The 17,797-nt window shown below is 45.2% G+C and overlaps 2 protein-coding genes across 2 annotated transcripts in view; one reads left to right on the forward strand and one right to left on the reverse strand.

Moving 5' to 3' along the window:
- LOC142203917 (organic cation/carnitine transporter 2-like) overlaps positions 1 to 9,476 on the reverse strand; it is a 21,861-nt gene extending 12,385 nt beyond the window's left edge. Inside the window, exons 1-4 of the mRNA XM_075275023.1 lie at positions 9,050 to 9,476; positions 3,055 to 3,158; positions 1,661 to 1,815; positions 1,222 to 1,393 (exon numbers count right to left, since the gene is read on the reverse strand). Coding sequence (XP_075131124.1) covers positions 1,222 to 1,393; positions 1,661 to 1,815; positions 3,055 to 3,158; positions 9,050 to 9,442 — 824 coding nt within the window. The 5' untranslated portion in view covers positions 9,443 to 9,476. The remainder of the gene's footprint in view (positions 1 to 1,221; positions 1,394 to 1,660; positions 1,816 to 3,054; positions 3,159 to 9,049) is intronic.
- Positions 9,471 to 17,797, forward strand: part of LOC142203932 (uncharacterized) — a 20,003-nt gene continuing 11,676 nt past the window's right edge. Inside the window, exon 1 of the mRNA XM_075275045.1 lies at positions 9,471 to 9,557. The gene's annotated coding sequence lies outside the window, so the exon portion shown is untranslated. The remainder of the gene's footprint in view (positions 9,558 to 17,797) is intronic.

A 17,797-nucleotide genomic window follows, 5' to 3' on the forward strand; every position in this document is an offset into this window, starting at 1 on the left:
TAGGGCTTATTCACACGACCAAGTTTCCCAGCAATGTAGTGTCCAAGATCAGTGAGAAAATGCGACATGCTCAATTATTTCATAGATCCTTCCGACGGTTTTGTATTCACACACCAAATTTACTCACTGATGCCGAAGGATCTGTGAAAAAACAGATTCATAAAAAAACCTGCTTGGTGGTGTGAATGTGGCGTAATAAAACTCTCCTAGTAAAAGCATACCTCCCAACCTTCCCGATTTCCGCGGGACATTCACAAATTCGGTGTCCTGTCCCGTGGTCCCGGTTGGCGGGAGGTATGTCCTGATTTAAACTCATCCAAAGGACGCCGATGAGTTGAACACATATGCAAGCAAAGCAGGAGCTGTCACAGCTCAACTCCTGCCTTACCGCTGCGCTCCGGCATGTGTAGGCGTGATGTGATGACGTCACATCGGGCCTACAGCTATGTGACTAGAGTGAGAGAGCGGCAGGGGAGTATAAGTATTTGTGTCAAACATTGAGGGGAACTTAATGTAGGAGTCTAAGAAACTGGGGGCATATGGGGGGGGGGGGAGAACGGCATGACACTGGGGCAGATGAAGTGGGACGGACGGCATGACACTGGGGCAGATGAAGGGGGGGGGACGGCATGGCACTGGGGCAGATGAAGGGGGGGGAGAACGGCATGGCGCTGGGGCAGATGAAGGGGGGGGAGAACGGCATGGCGCTGGGGCAGATGAAGGGGGGGGGGAGAACGGCATGACGCTGGGGCAGATGAAGGGGAGGACACGAATCTGGGGGGACATGAATCTGGGGGCAGAGATGAGAGGAACATGAAACTGGGGGCAGAGATGGAGGAACATGAATCTGGGGGCAGAGATGGAGGAACATGAATCTGGGGGCAGAGATGGGGGAACATGAATCTGGGGGCAGAGATGGGGGAACATGAATCTGGGGGCAGAGATGGGGGAACATGAAACTGGAGGAAGAGTTGGAGGAGGGAACATGAAACTGGGGGCAGATAAAGGGGTTATATGAAACTGTGGGAGAGATGGAGGGGGGGGGATATAATTTACAAGTGACTATAGGAGTATTATAATGTGCGGGGGCATATGAAAAATGAATGAGAATGGGCGGAGTCAACATAAAAGTGGGCGGCGCTAAGTTTGCCATATTTTGTCCCTCTTTAGGCTCTTCAAAAGTTGGGAGGTATGTAAAAGTGAAGTCAACGGAAAACTTACCACCATAGCGGGATACAGAACAAGCCAGGAACGGTGAGCGCCATGAGCAGCGAACGCCAGTCTCTGATAAAATAGGCGATCAGCGGCAGCAACATGTACCCAACAGCGTAGAAAATACACACCCCCAGCGTGGAGAATAGGATGCGCACTGACTTGCCCAGGATCTCTGCCCCTGTTAAATTAGAAAATAGAGACGTTACAGTCGGTCGATGGGTTTAGAGATGTCAGGCCCGGTTCACAACGGCAATAGGGTTTTGTTTGGGGGACAAATTTCATAGATTTGCCTCCACTATGATCCCTGCCTGACCTCCTTTAAGAAAAGTAGGCTATAATAGTCAAAAAATTGGGACTTTTCATTCCATACACGTCAATTTTCTGGCACAAAAGCCACAATGAATCAGCCCCATAGTCCTATCATACAGCGCTAGAAACATCTTACCAAGTATGAACGCGGCCACGTAATTGGAGATCTGTCCCATCCCAACAATGAGGAACAACACAGTGAACATTTCCCAGTTGACAGAGAAAACTTGGACTATGCTGAATCCCGTCTGAACGGCCATAGTAGCGAACAGGACCTTCTTCCTGCCGAACCTGTGAACGTTGCATTGGACAATCGTTACTGGAGTAAATGGAAATTTGGAAAGTATGACAAACGTTTCAGCCAATAAGTAACATACAAGCCTAATATATCTATTATCCTATACATGACCGTTTTACGCCCGTTTTACGCCCTACATGGGTGACGTTGCAAATATTTGCACAAGACCCTTTTTCCCAGTGAAAGTGGGAGGAGACCAGAGCGTAGATTTCCATTCTGTTAAACAGGTGTGCGCCGGAGCTGCAGACGATGCCAATGTGGACCTTGTTAGGACTGGAGCAGGAAACGCCAGTCTTAAAGGGGTACTCCCATCACGCTTGTTCACCAACCTGCAGGCTCTGCGCGCTCTTCACTTCCTGGTTTTCTCAGCACATTGGTGGGCGGGGTTTCACTTGCTCTGCTATATGCTATGTTTGCAGTCAGTAATGAAGGATTGGTTGTAAATGAATTACCACAGTATGAAGCTGATGTAGAGGCTGATGTAGCAGGGCTGGATTTGAGTCAGTTTGTAATATATACAGAGGTCCCGGGCTCCCTATCTCAGCCCTTATCAGCCAAATTCAATTAAACCGACTGATAAGTGGAAGAGCCAAGTTCAGAAATCCCAGAGCTCTCACCTCCCCCCTCCCCTATCTGAGGAGCTCCGTTACTTGTCAGACATACACAGCTCAGAGCTGCACCCAGTACTCAGCCCCTCCCTCCCCCCTGAGAGCAGGCAGCTACATCACTTGGGGACTGAGCAGATAAGCCCAGTGGCCATAGAAACACAGTGCCAACAATGAAGTGAATAAATTAAGATAGCAGCCAAGCAAACAATAAGGCCGGGTTCACACGGGGTTTTTTGAGGCCGCCTCAGGTTCCAGTCTAAAATACGGGTAGCTGCGACTGGATGCTGGTGCAGTACACCGGCATCCAGTCGCGCACTCCGTTGCGGATTAGGCCCAAATGAATGGGCCTAGTCGGGAGGAGGGAGTGTCTTCAGGCAGATTCGCGAGGCGACTTGGCCTGAAGAAGGAGCATGTCTGTTTTTTTTCCCGGGAGCCGCAACAAACCGCTCCCGGAAAAAAGAACTGACCAGCTCCCATTGATTTCAATGGGAGCCGTCTTTTTGGTCAGGATTTTGAGGCGGATACGGCGTCCAAATCCTGACCAAAATACCCCGTGTGAACTCAGCCTAACCGATTAAGATATATAGAGTAAAACCATTCTGAATAAGAAATGAGGCACCTCACCTGTCTGACATCTGTCCTGACACGAACGAGCCAAGCAGCACCCCCAAAAAGAAGAGCGAGGAGGTCAATGGCACTTTCCAGTCATTATCGCAGATCAGGTTCCACTAGAGGAAACAACCAAAAAAAGCTTCAGTAAATAAAAAGATTAATGAAATTGTTTTCTAGGCTTAATAAATGATTACCTATCCTTAGGATAGAGCAATTAAACACCGGCACGGTTCCAGCACCCAAGATCCCCGCAGATCAGTCGTTTGAAGAGGCTTATTAAAAAGACTGCAGCTCAGCCTTTTCACTTGAATGGGACTGAGATGTGAACAGGCCAAGTGACTGATCTGCAGAGGTCCAGGGCGTCAGACTCCTGCTGATGACTTATCCCCTAGTACCAGAAAACCTCTTTAGGCCGGGACGTAAATCACGGCGTTTACCAGTCAGGGCAAACCAGGTTTGGATCCCAAAGGGAGAGGAAGTATATAGGATGGGGGTTACGCCTTATCATTTCTTCCATACACTTCGGGCTTTGGCTTCAAAAACCTACATCAGAAAACCTGAAAGGGGATTGTCCTGTTTCAGGAAATGGAATATCCTGTACCCCCGCTGATCAGCTATTTGTCCACTTCAAAGAAACTACATCACTTGCCATTGTTCAGAAGCTTGCGGTGACCAACAACTTGTCCTATTCACTTGACTAGGACAAAGCGCACAGCCATTACTGTATAGAAAGCAAGCATGCAAACCATGAAGAGCGCAGCAGCCACTTCCAATAGTAATGCAACGCAATTGATCATTTATAAGTTTCGTGAACTTGGACAACCCCTTTAATAGATGTTTTCATGTTTTTAGTAGTTCAGAGGACTTATCTCCCCAGGGTTTGTAAGTACACTTCACCAGAACAATGCATCTGACTTCCCAGGAAAACCGTGGCGTGCTTGATCCTTGTGTCTATAAACATTGGCATGGTCACACCTTGCTAGTACAGCCCTGTAAATACTCTATTAGCCGCCAGGACTTTTAGTCTATCGTGACTACAATGCACTTTAGCCTCTAGAAAAGCCGATTAGAAAATGAGAAAGTAGGTGAGAGTGCGCCCTGCTTGTGGCTAGCACTGACATCACTGAAGATAAGGAACGCAAGACGCGGGAACCTGACGTTATTGTAACCAAGATGATTCCGTACAATGCAAAGCCACATACATAGTAACACAGCCAGCATGCAATGCATATAGTGAACTGTCACCTTACAGGGTCAATGTATTGTGTCTAAAGAATAGTCCTATGAATGCATCCTGAGGCCGACCATACACTCCGCCACTCCGCCGACAGCTATACTCTGTTGTACATGTGCACACTTAGCTCAGTAGTACATGTGTCATGACCCAGGCCCCTACAAGAAGCTTATCTACCAGAGAACAAAAGGTTTGAGCAATTGCCCAATCTTATCTCCTCTGACATCTGCAAGTGAATGTGGAGGCTCCTATTCACATTAGGGTGGGTTCACGCCTGCGCCCTTTAAGCAATCCTGCTGGGTTTCCGTCTCCTGTCCAGTTTCTCGGGCAGAAAACGGAAACCTGAAAACGGAGACCGGGCGCAGATGTGAAGCCGCCCTTATTCACCAGTGACTATAATGTAATTCTTTAGTATTCGTCTTCATTCCTGCCATGGGACTAGCCAAACCTAAGAGGAACAAAAGATTTAGTGGGACACATGGTCTTGTCACGAAAGATATGCAGACTTCTCCTTTCGGGGATCACGAGGCAGTATATAGTTCGTGTGGGCTAGAATTTCAAGGAAATAGTCAGTCATCTTCAAGTTGCACCTTCACATCTGTGTTGCAGCGCCCGCAGACATACAGAGTATATACAACATTTATTTATTATGCTTACTTATATAGCGCCATGATATTCCACAGCACTTTACAGATATTGTCAGTCACTGTCCCATATAGGGCTCACAATCTACATTCCCCATCAGTATGTCTTTGGTGTGTGGGAGGAAATCGGAGTACCCGGAGGAAACCCACGCAAACACATACAAACTCCTTGGAGATGTTGCCCTTGGCAGGATTTGAACCTAGGACTCCAGCGCTGCAAGGCTGCAGTGCTAACCACTGAGCCACCATGCTAGAACATATTCTAGCACATTTACTATGTATTAGAACCAAGACATTCATTTTCTGCTCTTGACAGTGGATATAGGTTACTGTTCCATTTCTTAGTCTCATTTCATAGAACGTGATTCTAGACCAAAATGTACTGTTATTAGAAATGTGGCTGCTTTCTTCCTGATAAACCTCTACAAAGTTCCTAGAAAGTGTTTTCCTCTAGCTAATTTGCAGTTTCTCTTTTGTTACCAAGGATGTCCGTCCATAGATACTCTATATAAGCAAGACATCCAGAGGAGCAGGACTGTTGCTCTATGCAAAGGACTGAAGATTCTGTAAATCTCACAGATTACTTTTTTTGTTGTAAAGCAAGTGCTTTCATGATTATACCCATTAATAACTTTTACTAGTGTTTTAGCTGAATGTATCTGCCCCGTATTTACAGTCCAGTGTTACTGGATCTCCTATATTATGGTCACTTGAGCTTTTCTAAGCTATTTGTTTGCGACTGTACAGTTACTCCTGGCAGAACAGTATCAGTAATAGATAGGGGAGGAAGGCAGTTGCCTCTTTATTGGACATGCCCACAGTCTCAGAGACAAGTGCAAAATGTGCCGCAGCATTTCGGGGATAATAGCAAATTGGGGATATGTCCGTCAAGCCTTGCATAGGACATTAGCCCACTAGACTAGGGAAGATGTTCCTAATCCCTGGCATAGGCAGTAGTCCAATAGATCAGCGAACAGGAGAAGTTCCTGGACCCTTGCATAGCACGTTGACCTACCAGACTAGAGGAAAAAATTTGTGTTGATTTCACAACATAGAGTATCGGCCAAGCCTAGTGAACTTTGAGACACTGTTGTAATATTGACATATTATTATTATCAATGGCTATCTGTAAGGTGATGTATACATAACTATGAAGGTCGTGGTGGGAGGACATGCATGTCCTGGGTTCAGTCTATAACAGATACCAGTCTTCAGTAGGAGTATAAGGGTAAGACTGGGAGCCACATTTTTTGGTTCCCGTATACTCACCTGTCCCTGATACTCTGGTGTTCTCTCGGCGCCTCCTTGTTCTTCTGCTCCGTCAACCTCTCCTGGGTCTCCTCCTGAGATCCGCTGATTGACCTCAGTGGTCATGTGACTGCTAAGGCCAATCAGCAGCCTCAGGAAGAGACCCGTAACGTACAGGGGGACACACATGTCACCTGTGTGCGGCCCATCCACCGCCACTTTCAATCAATGAATACGAGCCGTGGAAGAAGGGCAACAACAGGACCTGTTCCATATTTTGCGCCCAGACTATCAGCCTGCACCTAGGACCCTGAAATTCACAGTCATGTGTATGGGCCCATAGAAACGAATGGGAAAAAACCCAGATAGCACACTGACCATTCATACAATCGCGTGCAAGGGGGGCTAACTCTGCTACATCTGTATATTGCGGGGTAACATTCCCTATAGAAAGAAACTTAATTTTCATTTAAAAAAAAAAAGATGTGTTACGAAACCTGATGTTGTGCAATTTTTCCTTGAAACATATAGAACCATTCAGAATTCATTGGTTGTTTTCCAAGCAATAATAATAATAATTATCTATATATATATATATATATATATATATATATATATATATATATATATATATATAATATTATAGATCAGATGCCAGGAGGACAAAAACAAACAGAAGGAAACTTACTATACAGTTTTTTTCCCCGCGTTCCTCTGCATAGACTAGATTTTGTGAATCTTTACCCCGGGCAGGTTGCAAGACTTCAGCACAATATTGAGGTTAGAGGCCAATTCACACACACAACCTAAAACACATAGCTTTGGGCTGAAGAACAAATTCCTGGAAAGCAGCGACTGCTCTCCCCACCCCGAGTCATATGCATATTCCAGGTTAGATATTTCCATATCCGCAGTGCCAGCCGTCGATACTGAGAATAGCAGCTCGACAAGCAGGTTTACAGCCCTCACAAAGGTGATCGGTAAGAGCAGATTGCAAGCTCTTTGGGCAAGCATATTACTGTATCCATTCTGTCCTGTTAGCATCTGCATATGGCATAGTAAAAAATGGAAGCTTGGAAAATAAATGAGAAATACAAGAGCCTAGGGGGCACCCTGTTATATGTATATAAAGCTTGCATTGCAGTGAATGGAGACATTGCTGTTCACATTCAGAAACGGACAGCTCTTCATTCAGACACTGATCAGACCGGGATTTCTCCTATTGATGTACTTAGCTTACAGACGACGGCCTACGGGAATCTTTTATGTAGCGTAAATGCTCAATTTCATTAAACACTATGGGAGGAAAATAGTAATGTAGTACACAATGTATGACGAAAGAGCGCAAACCTGCGAACACTTGGCCAGTCTCCAACAGCAACCCTTACACTGAATAGAATGAACCGACTCGTCCCCTGTCATATAGATGTATACAGTAAAGAAAAAAACTCAGGAATATTTTATCATGTTTTTTTTAAAATAGAATATGCACCTTGTTGCTATAAATCTCCTGCATCTTATAGTCCAAAGTCAGGACAGTCCAGCACGGTTGTACACAATGTTCCTTCCCCTGGCCAACACCAATTTATTAGAGCAGGGCAGAACAGCAAGCTCAGGACTACATAGCCCTCTCTGCCGTGTAGGTCCTCATCACCAGAAGCAGGACCATTCATGGTGTAGTAAGGACCACATAGGACTGAGGAATACATAGCCCTCTCCGCTGTGCAGGTCCTCATCACCAGCAGCAGGACCATTCATGGTGTAGTAAGGACTAGAGATGAGCGAATATACTCGATCGAATACCTCGGCCGCACAGCTCCTGGTGCAAAAACACTTCCGGGGCTTCAAATTTTTACTTCTCCTCCCTTCTTCTCTGCCGCTGGGAGCTATGCGGCGGAGGTATTCGATCGAGTATATCTGCTCATCTCTAGTAAGGACCACATACGACTAAGGACTACATACCCCTCTCCGCTGTGCAGGTCCTCATCACCAGCAGCAAAACCATTCATGGTGTAGTAAAAACCACATAGGACTGAGGACTAGGACTGAGGACTACTACTGAGGACTACATAGCCCTCTCCTCCATGCAGGTCCTCATCACCAGCAGCAGGACCATTCATGGTGTATTAAGGACCATATAGGACTGAGGACTACAAAACCCTCTCCGCCGTGCAGGTCCTCATCACCAGCAGCAAAACCATTCATGGTGTAGTAAGGACCACATAGGACTGAGGACTACTACTGAGGACTACATAGCCCTCTCCTCCGTGCAGTTCCTCATCACCAGCAGCAGGACCATTCATGGTGTATTAAGGACCACATAGGACTGAGGAATACATAGCCCTCTCCGCTGTGCAGGTCCTCATCACCAGCAGCAGGACCATTCATGGTGTAGTAAGAAAGTGACCCGTCAGGAATGACAACTGGTAATACAGACTATGGCAAAGGTTTACAGCCAATAACAAATCCACAACATGCAGCAGAGTTGAGTGTTCTGCAGGGCTGTGTATACAGTAACTAAGTATCTGTATACATTATAGCAGTTTGTATCAGGGGCTGGAAGATGAGGACACATTACATTTACAGGGGGTTACGAGCCCTAAATGGTGACTGATGACCTTGACCCCTTTACTTTCTTTGACCTCCACTGAAGTTTCAATGAGTATTAAATATTTATTTCCTATTTTATGTCGGCCAAATATTAGGGTCCATTTGTTTTTTTGTACAATGGGAGTCAATGACTGATCTATGTTACTGTTAACCTATGCAGTGCCATAAGGGAGGTGACCTATATACCTGCAGTAGGTACAAAGGGTATATACCTGTGTCCCATCCATCATGTATGTATGATATGCTATAGGCAGACATGGAGGGCACTGACCTCGGTGACCACGGTGGACTGGTACAGGTCCCGGTCATAGTCCCAGCCGTCCAGACACTTCTCCTTGGCGATGCTGCTGACATTGATGTCCAGGCCAGGGATGAGCCCCAGGGCTGAGTAGTTGCGGAGGGTCTCCAGCCTGTACCTCCAGCACCTGCTCTGCACCCGCTGCCCGTCCGTCTCCTCCCAGGGGATGCTGACATTCCTCCAAGCCTGGCTCAGGTTGGCAGTGTCGGGCACCAGGCAGCGGTGCTCGGGGATGGCCACCAGGAAGACAGCGGAGAGGCCGGTGAAGCCATTGGGGATGATGCTGGCGCTGAGCAGGAAGAAGATGGTGAGTTGGAAGGGTCCCCAGTCCCCCAGGAAAGAGGTCGCCTCATCATAGTCGCGCATGGCTGGCGCTGCCGGGTGGAGGCGGGCGCCCGGGCGGAAGAGGAGGAGGTTGAGCCCGGCGGTGGCTCGGCTCTCGGGACGGGAAGCGCAGGAACAGGGGACGGCGACTGCTGGGGTAGGCTATGCGGTGTCCGGGGCACCAGCACACATTAATACACCCGCCGGCCGGGCGGAGGAAGGAGTGCGGGGCGGCCTGTGCGCGGCGACTCCCATAGGTTACAGGGTGACCCTGGCCAGTCCCCGAGCGGGCACACAAGAGTCCGCCCTCTAGCCAGCCCAGAGGACACAGCACAGGGCAGCGGGTACAGCACACCGGGGCACAGGACAGCGGGCACCTTGTCTGCTAGCGGCCGACATGGCGGGAGGTCTACGTTCACACAGAGCGATCTTCTGTGTCGCTGTGTGAGAACGCGCTCAGTGACCGCACATGGCGGCCGGAGGATTCATCAGCAGAACAAAGCAGCCTGGCAAATAGTGGCCGCAGATGTGCCCGGCAACCCCGTGCCCTGTGCCCGGCTCCGAGGGGCACTTACCGCACATATCACCGATCTGTGGCCGATTTACTCTATGTTCTTCCCTGCCGCCTTGTCATGGCCTCAAAGTTAATAAAAGTAATGTACAGATGCCAGCTGAGAATACTGCAAATAGTGTGCCAGCTGTGGGTACCCCATATCTGTGTGCACCAGCTGTAGGTACCCCATAACTGTGCCAGCTGTAGGTACCCCATAACTGTGCCAGCTGTAGGTCCCCCATATCTGTGTATGCCAGCTGTAGGTACCCCATATCTGTGTGCACCAGCTGTAGGTACCCCATAACTGTGCCAGCTGTAGGTACCCCATATCTGTGTATGCCAGCTGTAGGTCCCCCATATCTGTGTATGCCAGCTGTAGGTACCCCATATCTGTGTGCACCAGCTGTAGGTACCCCATAACTGTGCCAGCTGTGGGTACCCCATAACTGTGTGCGCCAGCTGTAGGTACCCCATAACTGTGTGTGCCAGCTGTAGGTACCCCATATCTGTGTATGCCAGCTGTAGGTACCCCATAACTGTGTGCGCCAGCTGTAGGTCCCCCATATCTGTGTATGCCAGCTGTAGGTACCCCATAACTGTGTGTGCCAGCTGTAGGTACCCCATATCTGTGTGTGCCAGCTGTAGGTACCCCATATCTGTGTATGCCAGCTGTAGGTACCCCATAACTGTGTGCGCCAGCTGTAGGTCCCCCATATCTGTGTATGCCAGCTGTAGGTACCCCATAACTGTGTGCGTCAGCTGTAGGTACCCCATAACTGGGTGTGCCAGCTGTAGGTACCCCATAACTGTGTGTGCCAGCTGTAGGTACCCCATAACTGTGTGTGCCAGCTGTAGGTACCCCATAACTGTGTGTGCCAGCTGTAGGTACCCCATAACTGTGCCAGCTGTAGGTACCCCATAACTGTGCCAGCTATAGGTACTCCATAACTGCGCCTGCTGCAGGTACCCCATAACTGTGTGCGCCAGCTGTAGGTACCCTATAACTGTGTGCGTCAGCTGTAGGTACCCCATAACTGTGCCAGCTGTAGGTACCCCATAACTGTGTGTACCAGCTGTAGGTACCCCATAACTGTGTGTGTCAGCTGTAGGTACCCCATAACTGTGCCAGCTGTAGGTACCCCATAACTGTGTGTGTCAGCTGTAAGTACCCCATAACTGTGTGTGCCAGCTGTAGGTACCCCATAACTTTGCCAGCTGTAGGTACCCCATAACTTTGCCAGCTAGCTGCAGATGCATCATAACAGATACCCATTACAGTGTGTGCCAGCTACAGATGCCTCATGTTTGCTAGTCACAGATATTCTATAAGACCATATTCACATGGCATTATCTGGGCCAATAATTGTAAGCCAAAATCAGAAGTGTATCCTGCCCAGACTGACCAGTGATCCCGTATACTGCCCCTTACTCCAGGGTTAGGACACATTCCTGGCTGTAGCTTCTAAATACTGATGGGAAATACTGTCATGTGAATGTATTGCCAGCCATACCTACATAATAAAAGTGCCAGGTACATATACCCCATACTGTGTGCCAGATACATATACCCCATAGTGTGCCAGATACATATACCCCATACTGTGTGCCAGGTACATATACCCCATACTGTGTGCCAGATACATATACCCCATACTGTGTGCCAGATACATATACCCCATACCGTGTGCCAGGTACATATACCCCATACTGTGTGCCAGATACATATACCCCATACTGTGTGCCAGATACATATACCCCATACTGTGTGCCAGATACATATACCCCATACTGTGTGCCAGGTACATATACCCCATACCGTGTGCCAGATACATATATCCCATACTGTGTGCCAGATACATATACCCCATACTGTGTGCCAGATACATATATACCCCATACAGTGTGCCAGATACATATACCCCATACCGTGTGCCAGATACATATACCCCATACCGTGTGCCAGGTACATATACCCCATACTGCGTGCCAGGTACATATACCCCATACTGTGTGCCAGATACATATATACCCCATACAGTGTGCCAGATACATATACCCCATACCGTGTGCCAGATACATATACCCCATACCGTGTGCCAGGTACATATACCCCATACCGTGTGCCAGGTACATATACCCCATACCGCGTGCCAGGTACATATACCCCATACTGTGTGCCAGATACATATACCCCATACCGTGTGCCAGATACATATACCCCATACCGTGTGCCAGGTACATATACCCCATACTGTGTGCCAGATACATATACCCCATACTGTGTGCCAGATACATATACCCCATACTGTGTGCCAGATACATATACCCCATACAGTGTGCCAGATACATATACCCCATACTGTGCCAGATACATATACCCCATACTGTGTGCCAGGTACGTATACCCCATACTGTGTGCCAGATACATATACTCCATACTGTGTGCCAGATACATATACCCCATACAGTGTGCCAGATACATATACCCCATACTGTGTGCCAGGTGCACATATGCCATAACAGCTACAGATGTATATACAGTATATACTACCTCCCTCAGATGAATACATATTGTATGTTGTATGTTACCATCACCGGCTGCCACCAATTTATCCATTTAGGCGAATACTACTTGTGATTTTGGGAGCGACCACAGATAGCTGGGTTACCCTGCGACTCCTTTACTTATATTAGAGAATAAAGTCTCAGTGCGACCCTTAGGCCCCGTTCCCACGGAGTAACGCGGCGCTAATTTGGATACGTAAACACTTGTCAGAGCGAGACGCTTCAAAACAGATCCCATTACTGTGGGACTGGAGCCTCAGTGTGCTGCAAGCAATGCTCAACTATAAGGGACTGCAAGTATGTCACGGCTCTCTAAGGCCTGTAGTGTGACGCCATGCATTGCCAGGAGGGAAGGAGTCGCAGGGTGACCCGACCATCTTTGGTTGTGCAATGGGAGTTGCCCTTAAAGTCACTGTATAGCCCAGGCCTTACTCTTGGCACACTACACAAATGGCTAGTCACTTGTTAGCAGCTATGACGATGCTGCAGAACCTCTTGGCGCTGTGCTGAACACCCAGCGGTTGTGCCAGAAGCTCCAGCCATGACTGCAGAGCTGGTAACAGTGAACATTTTACTAAAGATTTTTGGAGGCCATTCCAAGTGCCTTCAAGTAATGGTCGTGCACAAAGGCCTAGTTCTTATATGGTCCAGCTTATTATCAGGCGACTGTATTATCTTCACATAGTTGTACATAGATCATACTGTACCTGAGTATCATAGTGCTATCATACTGTACCTGAGTATCATAGTGTTATACTGTACCTGAGTGTCATAGTGCTATCATACTGTACCTGAGTATCATAGTGTTATCATACTGTACCTGAATATCATAGTGCTATCATACTGTACCTGAGTATCATAGTACTATCATACTGTACCTGAGTATCATAGTGCTATCATACTGTACCTGAGTATCATAGTGTTATCATACTGTACCTGAGTGTCATAGTGCTATCATACTGTACCTGAGTGTCATAGTGCTATCATACTGTACCTGAGTATCATAGTGCTATCATACTGTACCTGAGTATAATAGTGCTATCATACTGTACCTGAGTATCATAGTGCTATCATACTGTACCTGAGTATCATAGTGTTATCATACTGTACCTGAGTATCATAGTGCTATCATACTGTACCTGAATATCATAGTGCTATCATACTGTACCTGAGTATAATAGTGCTATCATACTGTACCTGAGTATCATAGTGCTATCATACTGTACCTGAGTATAATAGTGCTATCATACTGTACCTGAGTATCATAGTGTTATACTGTACCTGAGTATCATAGTGCTATCATACTGTACCTGAGTATCATAGTGCTATCATACTGTACCTGAGTATCATAGTGCTATCATACTGTACCTGAGTATCTTAGTGTTATCATACTGTACCTGAGTATCATAGTGTTATCTACTGTACCTGAGTATCATAGTGCTATCATACTGTACCTGAGTATCATAGTGTTATCTACTGTACCTGAGTATCATGGTGCTATCATACTGTACCTGAGTATCATAGTGCTATCATACTGTACCTGAGTATCATAGTGTTATCATAGTGTACCTGAGTATCATGGTGCTATCATACTGTACCTGAGTATCATAGTGCTATCATACTGTACCTGAGTATCATAGTGCTACCATACTGTACCTGAGTATCATAGTGCTATCATACTGTACCTGAGTATCATAGTGCTATCATACTGTACCTGAGTATCATAGTGCTATCATACTGTACCTGAGTGTCATAGTGCTATCATACTGTACCTGAGTATCATATTGTTATACTGTACCTGAGTATCATAGTGCTATCATACTGTACCTGAGTATCATAGTGCTATCATACTGTACCTGAGTGTCATAGTGCTATCATACTGTACCTGAGTGTCATAGTGCTATCATACTGTACCTGAGTATCATAGTGCTATCATACTGTACCTGAGTATCATAGTGCTATCATACTGTACCTTAGTATCATAGTGCTATCATACTGTACCTTAGTATCATAGTGCTATCATACTGTACCTGAGTATCATAGTGCTATCATACTGTACCTGAGTATCATAGTGCTATCATACTGTACCTTAGTATCATAGTGCTATCATACTGTACCTGAGTATCATAGTGCTATCATACTGTACCTTAGTATCATAGTGCTATCATACTGTACCTGAGTATCATAGTGCTATCATACTGTACCTGAGTATCATAGTGTTATCATACTGTACCTGAGTATCATAGTGTTATCATACTGTACCTGAGTATCATAGTGTTATCATAGTGTACCTGAGTATCATAGTGTTATCATACTGTACCTGAGTATCATAGTGTTATCATAGTGTACCTGAGTATCATAGTGCTATCATACTGTACCTGAGTATCATAGTGCTATCATACTGTACCTGAGTATCATAGTGTTATCATACTGTACCTGAGTATCATAGTGTTATCATACTGTACCTGAGTATCATAGTGTTATCATACTGTACCTGAGTATCATAGTGCTATCATACTGTACCTGAGTATCATAGTGCTATCATACTGTACCTGAGTATCATAGTGCTATCATACTGTACCTGAGTATCATAGTGCTATCATACTGTACCTGAGTATCATAGTGTTATCATACTGTACCTGAGTATAATAGTGCTATCATACTGTACCTGAGTATCATAGTGTTATCATACTGTACCTGAGTATCATAGTACTATCATACTGTACCTGAGTATCATAGTGCTATCATACTGTACCTGAGTATCATAGTGCTATCATACTGTACCTGAGTATCATAGTGCTATCATACTGTACCTGAGTATCATAGTGTTATCATACTGTACCTGAGTATAATAGTGCTATCATACTGTACCTGAGTATCATAGTGTTATCTACTGTACCTGAGTATCATGGTGCTATCATACTGTACCTGAGTATCATAGTGCTATCATACTGTACCTGAGTATCATAGTGTTATCATACTGTACCTGAGTATCATAGTGCTATCATACTGTACCTGAGTATCATAGTGCTATCATACTGTACCGGAGTATCATAGTGCTATCATACTGTACCTGAGTATCATAGTGTTATCATACTGTACCTGAGTATCATAGTGTTATCATACTGTACCTGAGTATCATAGTGCTATCATACTGTACCTGAGTATCATAGTGCTATCATACTGTACCTGAGTATCATAGTGCTATCATACTGTACCTGAGTATCATAGTGCTATCATACTGTACCTGAGTATAATAGTGCTATCATACTGTACCTGAGTATCATAGTGCTATCATACTGTACCTGAATATCATAGTGCTATCATACTGTACCTGAGTATCATAGTGCTATCATACTGTACCTGAGTATCATAGTGCTATCATACTGTACCTGAGTATCATAGTGCTATCATACTGTACCTGAGTATAATAGTGCTATCATACTGTACCTGAGTATCATAGTGCTATCATACTGTACCTGAGTATAATAGTGCTATCATACTGTACCTGAGTATCATAGTGTTATCATACTGTACCTGAGTATCATAGTACTATCATACTGTACCTGAGTATCATAGTGTTATCATACTGTACCTGAGTATAATAGTGCTATCATACTGTACCTGAGTATCATAGTGTTATCATACTGTACCTGAGTATCATAGTACTATCATACTGTACCTGAGTATCATAGTGCTATCATACTGTACCTGAGTATCATAGTGCTATCATACTGTACCTGAGTATCATAGTGCTATCATACTGTACCTGAGTATCATAGTGTTATCATACTGTACCTGAGTATAATAGTGCTATCATACTGTACCTGAGTATCATAGTGTTATCTACTGTACCTGAGTATCATAGTGCTATCATACTGTACCTGAGTATCATAGTGTTATCTACTGTACCTGAGTATCATGGTGCTATCATACTGTACCTGAGTATCATAGTGCTATCATACAGTACCTGAGTATCATAGTGTTATCATAGTGTACCTGAGTATCATAGTGCTACCATACTGTACCTGAGTATCATAGTGCTATCATACTGTACCTGAGTATCATAGTGCTATCATACTGTACCTGAGTGTCATAGTGTTATCATACTGTACCTGAGTATCATAGTGCTATCATACTGTACCTGAGTATCATAGTGCTATCATACTGTACCTGAGTATCATAGTGCTACCATACTGTACCTGAGTATCATAGTGTTATCATACTGTACCTGAGTATCATAGTGCTATCATACTGTACCTGAGTATCATAGTGCTATCATACTGTACCTGAGTATCATAGTGCTATCATACTGTACCTGAGTGTCATAGTGCTATCATACTGTACCTGAGTATCATATTGTTATACTGTACCTGAGTATCATAGTGCTATCATACTGTACCTGAGTATCATAGTGCTATCATACTGTACCTGAGTATCATAGTGTTATCATAGTGTACCTGAGTATCATGGTGCTATCATACTGTACCTGAGTATCATAGTGCTATCATACTGTACCTGAGTATCATAGTGCTACCATACTGTACCTAAGTATCATAGTGCTATCATACTGTACCTGAGTATCATAGTGCTATCATACTGTACCTGAGTATCATAGTGCTATCATACTGTACCTGAGTGTCATAGTGCTATCATACTGTACCTGAGTATCATATTGTTATACTGTACCTGAGTATCATAGTGCTATCATACTGTACCTGAGTATCATAGTGCTATCATACTGTACCTGAGTGTCATAGTGCTATCATACTGTACCTGAGTGTCATAGTGCTATCATACTGTACCTTAGTATCATAGTGCTATCATACTGTACCTGAGTATCATAGTGCTATCATACTGTACCTGAGTATCATAGTGCTATCATACTGTACCTTAGTATCATAGTGCTATCATACTGTACCTTAGTATCATAGTGCTATCATACTGTACCTGAGTATCATAGTGCTATCATACTGTACCTGAGTATCATAGTGCTATCATACTGTACCTGAGTATCATAGTGCTATCATACTGTACCTGAGTATCATAGTGCTATCATACTGTACCTGAGTATCATAGTGCTATCATACTGTACCTTAGTATCATAGTGCTATCATACTGTACCTGAGTATCATAGTGCTATCATACTGTACCTGAGTATCATAGTGCTATCATACTGTACCTGAGTATCATAGTGCTATCATACTGTACCTTAGTATCATAGTGCTATCATACTGTACCTGAGTATCATAGTGCTATCATACTGTACCTGAGTATCA

This window comes from Leptodactylus fuscus, chromosome 5, assembly GCF_031893055.1.
Source record: "Leptodactylus fuscus isolate aLepFus1 chromosome 5, aLepFus1.hap2, whole genome shotgun sequence".
NCBI classification, from domain to species: domain Eukaryota; kingdom Metazoa; phylum Chordata; class Amphibia; order Anura; family Leptodactylidae; genus Leptodactylus; species Leptodactylus fuscus.